The following is a 15,124-nucleotide window of genomic DNA, read 5'->3' as shown; positions in this document are numbered from 1 at the left end:
TCCCATCTTAGAATCAATACTGTGTATTGGTTCTAAGATAGAAGAGTGATAAGGGCTAAAAAAAATGAGGGTTAAATGACTTGCTCGGGGTCACACAACTAGGAAGTATCTGAGTCCAGATTTGAACCCAGGATCTCCATTCACAGATTTGGCTCTCTATTCACTGAGCTACCTGATAGCCTCCTAGAATGTTTCTTAAAAACAGGAACTGTTTTTTCTTTTCCTTTGTATTTCCTTTGCTTAGCACAGTGCCTGACATATATGATATACTTAGTAAAGTAAAAAAAATAAATGCTTGCTTTTGATAGATTGATATCTTCTTAATGATGCAGCAGTAATGGTTCTGGTTATTCTCATTAGTCATGTTCACCATATTTTCCATCTGGTGAAATTCTTCTCTTCCTTCAAGGCCAAATTCGGTGTCACTTCCTCCCTGAAGTCTTCCCTTATCTAGCTGATTATAATTACTGTCATTATTCAATAATTTTCAGTTGTGTCTCACTCTTTGTCACCCCATCTGGAGTTTTCTTGGCAAAGATACTGCAGTGGTTTGCTATTTCCTTTTCCACGTCATTTTACAGATGAGGAAACTGAAGCAAACAGGGTCAAGTGACATGTCCAGGGTCACACAGCTAGTAAGTATCTGAGGCCAGATTTGAACTCAGGAATATGTCTTCCTGACTAAAACCTGGCACTCTATCCACTGTACTTCCTAGCTGACCTGAAAATTATCACTCTCCTCAAATTTTCCTGGAGTGTTTTGTTTGGATTTCTTTGCCCTCATCACTTTCTACCTGCTTTTTTTGCATATACCCCATTAGGTTATGAACTTTCTTAGGGCAGAGACTAGATCACGCTTCATCTTCTTCTCCAGTGCCTAATACCTGCTAAGCACACAGTGTGTCCTTAATAAAATAACTATTGAAATAAATTGAATTGCATTAAAAAAAGAAGCATCAATCTCAGTTGATGATAGTTTGAAGGCCAGATTGAAGACTGGCCTTTAAAGGCTGTTCACAATTTATCAGAGTCCTGAAGAATGCAACATAGCTTGAAATACTATTTGAAAAGAGGAGGCGTAAATTGTAGTGGCTGAAACTTCCCTAAAAAGCTTGAAAGCTTGTATATCACTTGACAGCCTGCAGACAAAGCAAGAATTCCTCAATTTTCATTGTCTGTCAACAAGGAAGACTTTTGATCCCATGCAGGATTTCTCTAGCACAGAGTAATATATAGCTTTGGCTTGCCTCCCTTGTGTACATTTGTGGTGCCCTTACGGCTCTGCAATTTGGTTTGTGTGCTTTTTTTTTAAATTTCTTCTTCAATAAGAACTGCTAGCTGCCCTCTGGGGCAACTCTTAAGGGTAAAGTGTTTCTCAATGAAACAGAGTGCTGGGATATTCTAATACCAGTTTCATGATTTCTCATGGCATCCTTTGCATAGATTCATCTGACAAATTTCCACAATTGGGTAGTTATCTATTATACTGGCAATGATGAATAAGGAAGACAAATGCAAGTTATCAAGTTAGTGTTATTTGCAGGAACTACATAATACTCCAAAGACCATGGCAGGCTCCAAGCAGCCCGACCAATCTGATTTCTGCTCTGAAAAGTTCAAGATGGATCAGAGTAGCTAATCTAGAGATGATGATGTAAATCCTTGAATTTTTCCTTTCTTTTATATAGAAGAAAAGTAGCTCAGACTCCACTGAACAATGATTTAACCATCTTGATTCTTCCTGGGTCAAGAACACCAAATATTTCTGAACCAGAAAGAAATTTAACCAGCATTGAGCCCAACTTTTCATTTTACACATCACAAAACTGAGATTCTGTTTGGTGAATTGTGTAAGTAAGTATATTCTGCTGGCCATTCATAGGACTAGAGCTCTCATTACTGCAGTAATGAATGATGGCGGTTAGGAAGAAACACGATGTCCTCATCAGTGGCTTTTTTATGGCTAAGAAGATAGGATGAGTCATGACTGCCTTCTTTTTTACAATTCAAATGGCCATCCTAGAAAAGTGAAGAACTTGTTAGGTCTGATCTCCAGGGAAAAAGATGTGAGCTGTGGTCTGGACACTGCCCATAATGTGGCAAGAGCATGGTCAGTTCTCATATGACAAGAATAGTATTTGCTTTTTAGTAACTTATCATAATTCTAAAGACACTTGCAATTCCTATTGTACTGAATGAATGAATGAATGAAAAAACATTTATTAAACCCCTACTATATGGCATTCAAAATCCTTCATTACCTCATTGCCCCCTATCTCTCCACTATTCTTATTCCTTATTCCCTGACATGTATTCTTCGATTCAGTGGCACTGGCTTACTGGCCAGTCCATGAACAAGGCACTCCATCTCTTATTGATGGACATTCTCTCTAACTTTCCTTCATTTCCGGAATGCTCTCCCTCTTCCAATCTGACTATTAAACTCCCTGGCTTCCCTTAAGTCCAGATAAAATTCCACCATCTACAGGAAGCCTTATGCAACTCTTCTTAATTCTTGTGCCTTCAATCTGTTAATTACTTCCTATTTATCCTACATATAGCTCACTTTGTATATATTTGTTTGCATTGTTGCCTCCCCCATTAGATTTGAAGCTCCTTTAGGGCAGAGCTTGTCTTTTGCTTCTTTTTGTATCCTCAGTACTTAACACATTGCCTAACACATAGTAGGTGCTTAATAAATGCTTACCAATTGACTGACTGATAGGCTAGACACTGATATTAGGCACTGAAGATGTCCCTGTCTTCAAGGACTGTAAGTCTAAGTCTAATAGATAATAGATATCTAATAGATAACACATATTAAGAGTTCTCAAAGAAAGGAGTTTAGGACTTAGGAGTCTCTAGGTTGTGAATGGAACCTTACAGCAATTAATTGTCACATCCTTTCAAGGTCACTTTCTGCCTCATCTGTAAAATGGGGATAGTAACAGTATCTACCTCCCAAAGTTATTAATTATGAGGCTGAAATAAGATATTTGAAGAGCTTTGCAAACTTTAAAGCACTGTAGAAATGCTAGCTATTAACTTGATTTGATTACAATTCCCAAACCAAAGTTAGAAAACATAGAGAGGTTTAGAGGAAGGATATATGTAAAGAGTAGCACAGAGTAGATGACAAAATGTCTGAGGAAGATGGTTAAATGGCTTATGAAGCATGATCTGGGCACATTTTTGATTCCTTATCTATTAGGACAATATGGCACACCCCAACTCAGAAAAAGGTGCTTCAGCAGCAGGGCAGATGACAACATTTGAGGGATAAATAAGTTAGAGATCTTCTGTTTATTGTAACGGAAGTACTACAGACTAAAATAAGACATTATTTAAATAGAACTGTCTATTAATAGAAATTAGTATAAAATAGAAAAAGTTGGCGTTGACTAACACATTTCCTGCAGTTACAATATTCAATCATAAGGTTTCTCCATGTTAGAATGCTTACTCTGGTATCTTCCCATTGAATCATTATTTGTAGTTATTTAACAGATGATAACACTAAGAAAAAGAAAAACTTGGCTGGTAAAATAAGAGTCTACTCTGAGGGATCTATGATCTCTCTAGTGTGAACTGTGCCTCCATTAGTAAGGTTAGAATGTCTACGTATTTCTCCTCTTGGGTGTTTCTCTTCCATACCCTTTGGTATCTCCTCCATAGAAAAATCACCTAATGTAGTAGAAACCCTTCTTGGGTTCTTTGCTTCAAGAGCATCAGTGCAACACAAGGATTATCTATCTTTCATCTTAAAATATACACATTTTTATTCTTAATTTAACAAATCCCCAATAAAATTAGCAATTCCAGATGAAAATTAGCAACAAAAAAAAGGTAACACATATAATCATGGATCTCTACTATATCAACTTAATTTTCCTTCTGCATATTTAATTAATTCAACATGTAACTTTCCTGTTTTAAAACTATTGTTAGTCACTTTTCAGTAGTGTTTGACTCTTTGTGACCCCATTTAGGATTTTCTTGGCAAAGATCCTGGAGAGGTTTGCCATTTCCTTCTCCAGCTCATTTTATAGAAGAGGAAACTAAGGCAAACAATGTTAAGTGACTTACCTAGGGTCTCACAGCTAGTCACTATTTAGAAGGCCAGATTTCAACTCAGGAAAATGAATCTTCTTTGCTGTAAGCCTAGAATTCCATCTACTGTGCCACCTAACTACAAATTATAATTTATTTATTTTAACATTATTTCAAAAAAAAAATAATTTGAGATTCAATTCTCTCCCTCCCTCTAGCCTCTCCTCCACCCATTGAGAAGGCAAGCAAAATGATATCAATTACATACAGTCTGTAACCCTCAAAGCTCACTTGCTTATTTATATTTCCTTCTGACCTTCCTTCTCTTCTGTGCTTTTAAAAATGCTCAGCTGACCCTCTTTTCTTTCTCTTATTGTTCTTTTGATAATGTTATTGCTAGGAGTTTCCTATCATAAGCAACTTTTGATCACTGAAAGCATCAGACTTAGGCCCAGCTTTATCTCTTTCTCTTGGTCAACTTTTAACGCAGCTCACTATCTCTTTGAAGTATCTGTCCAGTGTCTATATCTTCATTGGGATCAATCTATCTATATGTAAATCATCTTTTATTCTCCATATATGCATACATATGTAAGTTCATAGATAGGTAAAGAGAGGTGATGAACGACAATGGTAGAGAGGTTAGAGATAACAGAGAGAGAGAGAGAGAGAGAGATATTCAATAGAATTTATATTTGAAAATAATAGTCTGGATATCAGTATTTTTCATTCACCTGTTTCTTGCAATGTGGATGGTTAAAATGATCTCTTGAATTATGGATTTCACTGAAGAGATTTTAAAGTATTCTAAGATTCAATGAAATTATTATTATGACATTTAGTAATTATATATAGAACATTTGAAAAACTTTGCAATCAATAGGAAATTCCCCATGCCTCCGGCATGCATCTTGGTTAAAAATATTGTTCACTGTTTGATATATCACGTAATGATAATTTTTTTAAAAAATCACTGAACAATGTCAGGTCCAAAGGTGCAGGTCACAGAATCATATTAGTCCGGCATATATGTGGATAAACCATGCTTCAGAAGGACTTAAAAAAAACATTTTATTCTCTGGAGCCATTAAAAAAACAATCAGCGAACAATAGCTATAACAAAATTTTATATTGTCTATAACTCTCAGTTATGTGGTCTCTATAAAAGATATATGATCAGTTGTATGATCTCTATAAAAAGTCATTGGCAAAACCCAACTTGTTCTCTTCATGTTTATTCATTAAAGACAGACACTCTTAATATAGTCCATTCCCATAAAGATTTCATAGAGATAAGAAAGCAAGTTTATAGCTCATTAATTGTTAACATCTACAGAGTTTCCTTTTTTGTGTATGTTTTGGTAAAAGAATATTTTCTTCTTTGAATTATCTTGAAAACTGATTCCTGAGTGTCAGTAACAAAGATTGTAGTGGCCGCAGCATCAATTTCTTCTACCTGAATTTGGTCAGGTGTATTTTTTAATCTTAGGGATTAACCTCATTTCTTGTTATTCAGTACTGCAATGGTAGAGTTCAAATGTGACAATCATTTTCAATCAACATATGTCAGTCTAGAAATCCTAGCAGATCTGTTCTATTTTATGTCTGTTTGTTGTCCTTTCCTTTTGATTTGACCTATAATATCTATTGTCTTATAAATTTTGTTTTGAAGTTAATGAAGATGAAAACGTGAGTAGCTCTTAAACTGATAAATCTTTCAAATTAAAGGAATAGAACCAAATAGTATATGGCATAACTTTAGACTCATGTGACCTCATGGAACCTTTGAGTGCAAAAACCCAGATTCATATTCTTTGTCTAGCACAATTTCTCATCTACCATCTGGCACTGAATTCTTACACTTTAAACTCCAGTTCTTTCCTCTTTTTAATCCTTGTGATTTCTGGTTTTGTTTTTGCTTCTTTTTAGGGCACCACTTCATGATTCTGGATCCAAATTATTGATTTATCCATACACTTTCTCTTTTTGTTATTTTCATTTTATCCAGCCTCTATCTACTTTAAAACTACCCAGCTATCTTTTATTCCCAATTCCCCAAACCTAGATATAGAACATAAAAGATATTCAATCAACATCATGTACCTAATCAGATATGATTTCCATGAGATCCAAGCCCAAACCCCATTCCAGGCCAGAACATGCCAATACCCTTAGGATTATTTTTGACTTAGCTGAATATCATATGAAGTTCTCTAAGGCTCATTTCTATCTAGTGTCTTTTCATAGCCTTGTAAGACAGCCCTGTTCATGTTTTTCCATATTCCTCCCCAGAAATGTTTTGTCAATTACCAGCTCTCCAAATCATTTTTGTCTTTGCATCTTTGTTTCTAAACAAATCAAGGTTGGAGCTATGGCAATTAGATCCAATGCTAGCTTTGGTTTTTATTCCTTTTGCTTTAGAAATTGATACCTACTTTGGCCACCTCCTCTAACTGGTCAATGGCCTGATTGTATACAGATAACTCATTAAAATGATGATCACATTTATAATTAGTCATTTCTTTTTTGTTATACCAGTCGATTATATTTTCTGTGATATCATTTGGTGCCTGTGACATCCAGTACCCTTAAATTATTCTTGATGTATTAGAATAGAATTTTCTGAGGAATCTCAGCTTTTGGCTTCTTTCATTTGGCAAACCCAAACTACATTTTAAAAACATTACCACCCCCTCTTACTCTACAAAGATGTAGAAATCGTCTCCATCTTGGAAATAGTTGCGATAGAAAACAATTTCTCCCTTTTCTTTGTGTTGAGTTTAAACAGTATGGTGCCATCTTAATAAAGTTAGATTTTATTTACTACTCATTTGCGATTCCCATAACATCCATGAGAACACAATTCATAAGCCACAAACCTAATAAAAGGAATGACATGATTTTAAGGACATGAAACTTTTCAGAAGCCTCCCAGCCTTAAAATACAATCCACTTTTCCAATTTTTTTGTACATTTTAATTAGGCTGCTTTAAAAAGTGTTTGCTGAGGCAGCAGTATATTGTACAACAGTTCCCGAAAGAACAGCTGGAGGATCAGCAGTAGAAATTAATTAAGGAATCTCCATATTCCTTTTGTAGGAGCATGACATTATTGTCATAGGTAGCTTTTATACTCTCACTCCCATAAATAATTTTGATATTAAAAGCCTTTTAAATATTCAGGCATTTCAAAAGGATACATGACTTGAAGTCAAAGACCTTGATTTGTCTAAGTCTAAGCCCTACTTCTGCCATGTATTCTGTGTGTAATTTCTGCTTTGTGATAACCTCTTTGAGACTCAGTTTTTTCATCTGCTAAATAGAATGGTAATACTATCTCGTAGGACTATTATGAGGAAAAAATTTTAAAACATGCTGAATATTTGTGAATTAGTATTATCGACAATAGTAATTATTATTCCCATTGGGTGAATTAAGGAAGAACTATCCTTGTAGCTCTAGAGACAACCATTGACAATGCTCAATGAGCGCCTTGGCTACTCCTGGGTCTTTACCACTGTAGGTTGACTTTTGACTGACCTGCTTCCTCTTTGAAAAAATACATAAAGTCATCTTGGTGATTTTTCATTAGACTCCTTTTAACTAAAAGAGTCCTATAGCCGAAACTGGATAGAGTAAGATCAATGACCTATTATCTTCCTCTGGCAAAATACCATCCTCTTTATTGAAAAATCATGGCCCTATTAATATATTCAGAAATGTACCCCAAAAGTGTAATCAAAAATTCCAGACTTATAGCTAGGTTAACAGGCACCTTCTGGTATTATTTCAGTTTTTCCATTCTAGCAATATATCATTTTTTATTGGATTGAAAGACAAAATGTTGGGGATTGATTTTTAAATGTTAATAGGGAGATGAAATTTGATTTCAGTGCTAGTCTCCTCAAACCTGCCTAGTCTTAGTGATAGTGACAGTGATATCAATTCATTTAACCCAATGTTTGTTTGATAGATTTCATCATACTGAGCCATAAGTTGGGTAGGGCCCTATCAACAAAGTTAAGAGAGCAGAGAACTGAAAACTTGCATTGGGAAGAAGCAGATATGATAAAGCAGATAGAAAACTCACCTCCAAGTCAGGAAGACCTGGCTTTAAGTCATTCCTCTATCAAATCCTGGCTGGGTGAACTTGACTAGTCAATTAACTTTTCAATGATCCCAAACACAACTCTATTAAACTACATATAAGATGCAGAGCATATCAACCAATCTATCAACAAACATTTATTAAGCACCTGTTAGGTGCCATGCACTGTGCTAAGGGATAGGGAAGCAAGAAGTGGTAAAAGACAATCCTTGATATTGACTCTAAATGACCACCTTAGTGCAAATATCAATAATATGGAAATAGGTCTTGATCAATGATACATGTAAAACCCAATGGAGTTGCATGTTGACTATGGGAGGGGGTGGAGGGGAGGGGAGGGAAAGAACATGAATCTTGTACCATGCGAAAATCTTCAAAATTAATTAATTAAATAAAAGTTTCCAGAAACAACAAAAAAAGAAAGACAATCCCTGCCCTCATGCAATTCACAATCTTAGCAGCATGTGCAGGTCTGCTTTGATTAGAGGGACTTTCTTTACTGTGAGTTTCTGTGAAATGTCATGGTCTAGATGTGTGTGAGCAAACCTATGGCCCATGTGCCAAAGGAGGCTGTTCCCCTCACCCTCTCCATGCATGCCTGAGGACATTTCTCCCATCACCTGCCCCTCTGCCCAGAAGCCCAATGGGAGTACTTCCTTCTTCCCCTGTCTGGGGTAAGGCAGGAGCATGGAGGGGCTCACAGGCAATGTGAGCATTGTGGGCACTCAGTCTCTAAAAGGTTTGCCATCCCTGGTCTAGACCAAAAAAACAACAACCAAAAAAAAACCCCTCTAAAGAACTTTCAGCTCTTTAGAAGCTAGAAACAGCACAGCTTTGTACAAAGTTAACAATGATAATTAATTAAAATAGAAAGACACTTGGTTGTCTTCTAATATATAATCTCCAGCCCTATCTCTTAGGCTCCTCCTCCATAGTCCTCAACAGCAAACCTTCTTTGATGTCTTTCTCCCTAAACCAGCCTCATTTTTATAAAGGATCATTTCATGTCAACTGACACTTTTCCAATGTGTACTTTATGGTATTTGCCCCAGGTACCACGTTGAGCGATACATTTCCTGGCACTGAAAGGGTTAATGTTCTAGTGCTGCATATAAATGTGTAGCCTTTTCAGATAATGCAATATTAAACTTTGTTAGCTCCGATAGGAGCCAGGGAATAGAATCTGTATCACTATCTTGATGATGAGTGAATCCCCGGAGCTGTTTCAATATGCTGTACTCAGATAACTCGGGTATACATGGTATATTGAAAGCAGTTGGCTGTGCCCATTTGGAACTTTCTCTAAGTAGAAATGTTCACATATCAATAAATTATCTCCTACAGACTTTGGCTTAAAAAAATAGAGAGTAGTTGAGTGGTGTGTATAGAATATAGGTATCAGATCCCCATCTCCAATGCCGTCTTGGAGATACATCATCCATATCCATCCTTTCATCAGCCAAGAAAGGAGACGGATGTTCAGTGTTTGATTACATTGCATATACTTAACCTAATTCTACTCCCTTTCTCAACCTCGCATTTATCTTTGGTTAGTACTCATATGTTTAAAGCAGCCAGGGACTTACGAGGTCCTCTAGTCTAGACTCCTTCAATTTTACAGATGATGAAATTGAGAACTAAAGAGGTCAAATGTGACTTGCTTAATTCCATAGAGGTAATAAGTAGGAGAGCTAGAATTTGAACACAGGTCTTCTTACTTCAGATCCATACCCTTTCTATGGTAACAAACTTCCTTTCTTCTCATCAATGTCTTCTTCACAGATATAACAATTGCACTGAATGACTGAAAACTGTGGAAAATTAATATTGAATTGAGTTATTTTTTATAAAATAATTTTCTCTTTAGCTCCTTCTGAAAAACCATCTGATTCTAAACTGAAGCTACAGTTTCCTCCAACTTATGGAGCTGGGTTGGATCTCCCTTTTTTTTTTTTTTTTTTTTTTTTTTTGAGTCTTAGAGGGATAACAGGATTAGGGATAGGACTGAGCAGCCACTTGACCCACTTGAAAGATTAAATCAATAAGCTCTAAACAGACAAACAAACAAACAAACAAACAAGCTCTAGCCTTCTTGTTGGGAAGTATGGTGAATCCTGATTAAGAGTATGACCATGATGACTGACCAGAATGTGTTGTCATCTTCTGGTCTCAACTAGGACATTTCCTTTCCTGTGATAAAATAATGAGGGAAGGGTTGAGGTCTCTTAGTCCACCTCCTTGAGTGACTATTGATCAGAAGTGTCTTGAGATGTCCAGGAGAGTGATGAGATCACAAAGAATATATATTAACTTGCACCATAGGAACTCACTGCCCTGCTCTCATTCCCTGGCATCACTTCCAATTATGTAGAGAGTCAATTGGCTAGTTTAGCTTTTCTTGATTTGTAACTAACTTAAAAATTAGGAAATACTGCCTTTTGAGAATTCAATTGTTACAAAATTATATGCACAGAGACATACTTTCAGAATAAGCAGTTTTCCCCCCATATATATTACCTCTGAAGCTAGCTAGCCTTACTGAACAATAACAACACTGGTCTTAATTTCCAAAATGAAGCTATTTTCTGGTTTGTTTTCAAGATAAAATGGCCAGGACAAAGGGGAGGAAATACTTTCTTGCATCTCATTCTTTTATCTCCTTGTTTGTAGCTATCTCTAATGCTAACGGACAAAGGTTCTTTTTTCAGGATAACTAAATGATATTTTGATCTCATTGACCACAGGAAAGGAATTAACTTCCAAACTGTCCAAACATGGCTTCTTCATTTGTGCTGGGATGGGCTGCTCTACTGTGTGTTGACTGGATCACTTCCTTTTCCCTCTATGACAATATATTCAAAAGCTGTGGTTTTTTTGTGAATTGCAAATGAGTTAAATTAGACAGTCTCAAAATGATTGGCTTCTGGCCTAAACTGGAGACAGCTAGCTGTCTTCCAGTTGGTGATGGATAGTAATTTGAAGGCTATACATGAAACTTGCCATAAGAGACAAACATGATTTTAAAGGGAAAATGGTACCATTTTGTAAGTATGCCAAAGGAAAGTTACAATATTGCAGGTGTGAGAATATTTATACAAGAGCTAATTAACTGATGTCATTGTCTCTGACTTCCCAAGGTAATTAATGCTTCCTGTAGTTTTTCAGAATAGAGCTAGGAACCAAAAGCTTCAAGCTTTAGTCTTGGACCTACTGCCTAATGGCTCTGAGATTTTGGACAAGTTATTTAACATCATCATACCTTAGTTTCCTCATCCATAAAATGGAGGTAGTGATTTTTCTACTACCTACTGGTACGCTCAGTACTAGAGACAATTAGCTAGTGAAGAGAATACTGGACCTAGAATTAAGAAGAACTGATTTCCAATCCAGCCTCAGACACTAGCTATGTGATGTTGAACAAGTCACTTCACCCTCCTGACCTCAGTTTCCTCAACTATAAAATGAGCCAAAGAAGGAAATGGCAAACCTCTCTAGTATCTTTGCCACAGAAGTCCCAGAGTCATAGAATTAGACATGACTGAAAATGACTAAACTAAATTGAATTGATAGATTCATAGGCAGAACTGGAGGGGACCTAAGAGATCTTCTCATCCAACTGTTTATTTTACAGGTGAGGAAACTGAGGCTCAAAGACTTTACGTGACTTGCCCCAAATCACACAGGCAAGGATTGACAAAAATATGATACAAAACCAACTCCTTTGACATTAATGCATTGATGGTGGAGTTGTGAATTGATCCAACCATTCTCATGGCAATTTGGAATATGCTCAAAGGGCTTTAAAAAACTGTCTGCCCTTTGATCCAGCAATACCACTGCTGGGTTTATACTCCAAAGAGATCATAAGGAAAAAGACTTGTACAAAAATATTTATAGCCGCGCTCTGTGGTGGCAAAAAATGGAAAATGACAGGATACCCTTTGATTGGGGAATGGCTGAACAAATTGTGGTATCCATTGGAGATGGAATACTATTGTGCTCAAAGAAATAAAGAAGTGGAGGAATTCCATTTGAACTGGAATGACCTCCAGGAATTGATGCAGAGTGAAAGGAGCAGAACCAGGAGAACCTTATACACAGAGACAGATACAACTGTGGCACAATTGAATGTAAAGGACTTCTCTACTAGCAGCAAAGCAATGATCCAAGGCATTTCTGAGGGATTTATGAGAAAGAACACCATCCACATACAGAGAAAGAACTGTGGGAGCAGAAACACTGAAGAAAAACAACTGCTTGATCACATGGGTCCATGGGGATATGATTGGGGATGTAGAATCCAAATGATCACCCTAGTGCAAATATCAATATTATGGAAATAGATTTTGATCAATGACACATGTAAAACCCAGTGGAATTGTGCGTTGGCAATAGGACGGGGGTAGGAGGAGGGAAGAGAAAGAATGTAAATCATGTAACCATGGAAAAATATTCTAAATTAATTAATTAAAATTGTTTTTAAGGAAAAATAAAACAAACCAACTCCTTTGACTCCAAAACTAACACTCTTAACATTGTACCATCCTGCCTTCTTGGTTACGAAGGAAAATTAGAGGTTGCCTGTTTCTTTTTCAAGGATGAATATTTGGAGGGACAGGGAAGAGATAGCAGTGTGTGTGTGTGTGTGTGTGTGTGTGTGTGTGTGTGTGTGTGTGTGTTTATATTGGATAAGACATTCCAAAATTTTAAAAAACATTCTTGATTTTTATCTTGTGGATGAAAATAAACAATTTGGTATTAAGATTTTGAAAAATTTTATGAGTCCAAAACTAATGACTGTGTAAAATGCTAACTCTGAAAGGAGACATTAACCAGTCTATTATTGGCATAAATCTATTAGGTATTTGTATTTATTTCTCACTGCATTAACACAAAAGGTGAAATGCCAGATAATCATGAGATATGAATGCTTGTATATATATGCAGACATATTTTTATTTATTTAGAATCCTCTTAGATGTTAGTCTTCCCAAATATAGAGATCAAAAAATATGATCATGAATTTTCAGTCACATAATTATGGTAAAGGATACTTTGCTTTCTATCTGCAGGTTTGAAGTTAAGCTACTCAGCCAATTAATTTATTGAAATGGCTCTTATATACTTGTATGCGTCAACATTTTACATTTTCTAAGATTTTCATGCTCTTAACTCTCTTGACATTTTTCACTTTTAGGTATTCAGAAGATTATTACCTTCAACTTATTACAAATGTACAGAAATGCAAATGGCAACAGCAACCTGAAGAGCAAAAGAAATTTAGGTAAAAAATTTATCATGAGAGACAAACTTGTTTATCTTTGTTTGGAAATAAGATGATAATTTTCAAGACTAGTTAGTGTTGTTTGTTTGTTTTTTTAACTACGTTATCTTGAAATACAAATGCAGATTCTTATCACTGGAAACCTTTGAAATTTCATTTCTTCACTTTTTCTTTATATTTCCTTTCTTTTGTTTGTACTAGTTACCATTTTCTAAATCAACCTATATGCCATCATTTCCAAACCTTGACTTATGAAGCAAATTGTAATCGACCATTCTTCTGAAATAAAGCACGACTCTGTAGAGATGGAAATCTGTACATTACCCTCCCCCCTTTTTATGTGGTTGTGTGGGTATGTATGTGTGCTTGAAAAAATGGGCCTGATTAGAAATTATATGTAAAATAAGAATTATCTAAATCTATAATCATGTAGTTACCCATATTATGAAAAACTTTGCACATAAAAGCCTAAAGACTTCATGCTTTAAAGAACAAAAAAGAAAAGGAAAAAATGAGGATATCTTCAGGATACAACTTCCATAGGCTCCATGGCCCTTAAGCAGTTAAAAAATTTTTTTTAATGATTAAAGGATCTGTGAAGAACTATTATTGTGACAGGTTATGCAACATATGACAAGACACGACAGTATTGGCGAGAAAGCAGTTTATATTGATCATCATCAGGTATGTGTTTTCAATATTAACTTTTAAAAAATTGGTTTTGCCCCTAGTCTAATATAGCTTGTTCTCCTATGAAGAAACTGCTATCATTTTGTAGTATGATATTAGAAAGTGGATAAATACTGATCTTGTCTGAACCCTGTTATTGAAAATTCTAAAATCTTATTCTCAAGGCCCATTTGAAAAATGTGAAAGGCCCCCCTATTGATGTGTCTGATGGAAATGTTTAAATATTTATTTTTTCTTAAATTACTATTCTGTGTACTAACAAAATTTTTAAACCTTGAATTCATCCTACAGGTTTTATCAAGTTCCTACTTTCTATGTGTTCAGTGCTAAGATAAATAGTATTGAGTTTTTACAAATGATATTGAAATAAAGCCCCTGCCTTCTTGGAACTTACAATCCATTTGGAGAAATGCAATATATTCACGTTACATTTTTAAGCAGAAGATTGTGACAAATTAGTAATATTAATAATTGCTAACATTTACATAACATCTATGTACCAAATCGGTTCTCATTTGATCCTCACAATAGACTTGTAGGGTAGGTGCTATTATTATTCCCATTTCACAGATGAAGAAGCTGAGGCAAGCAGAGTTTAAGTGACTTGCCCAAAGTCACAGAACTAGTTGTCTGAAATAGAATTTTAATTTGTCTTCCCGACTCCTGGTCCAGCACTCTATCTGCCATGATACCTAGTTGCACAGATGACAATTACTCAAATAAATGGAAGAGTGTCAAGGACTTGAATGGCTCATGAGGAGACCTCTAGCTTCACGGAGAATTTCAATTCTAGAGACTTTGATGGTTGAGGAAGAATTAACCAGAGCAAAGAATTGGGAGTCAATACAAGGTGTTTTGAGGGAACAAGATCAATTTAGCTTCACTGGATGTGAGAAGCTTAAGATAAAGTTAGTTTAATAGGATCATTCCAGAACAGGAAGCTTGAAGTTGATCCCTAGGTGGTAAAGAATCAGAGTTTTTTGAGCAGAGGAA

The 15,124-nt window shown here is 35.8% G+C and overlaps 1 protein-coding gene across 1 annotated transcript in view; it reads left to right on the top strand.

Moving 5' to 3' along the window:
• Positions 1-15,124, top strand: part of ST8SIA6 (ST8 alpha-N-acetyl-neuraminide alpha-2,8-sialyltransferase 6) — a 104,580-nt gene that overhangs the window by 51,109 nt on the left and 38,347 nt on the right. The window contains exon 4 of the mRNA XM_044678209.1: positions 13,355-13,441. Coding sequence (XP_044534144.1) covers positions 13,355-13,441 — 87 coding nt within the window. The remainder of the gene's footprint in view (positions 1-13,354; positions 13,442-15,124) is intronic.

This window comes from Gracilinanus agilis, chromosome 5 (assembly GCF_016433145.1).
Source record: "Gracilinanus agilis isolate LMUSP501 chromosome 5, AgileGrace, whole genome shotgun sequence".
NCBI lineage: Eukaryota > Metazoa > Chordata > Mammalia > Didelphimorphia > Didelphidae > Gracilinanus > Gracilinanus agilis.
The sequence above is the reverse complement of the archived record's forward strand: the minus strand, read 5'-3'. Positions and strand labels throughout refer to the sequence as shown.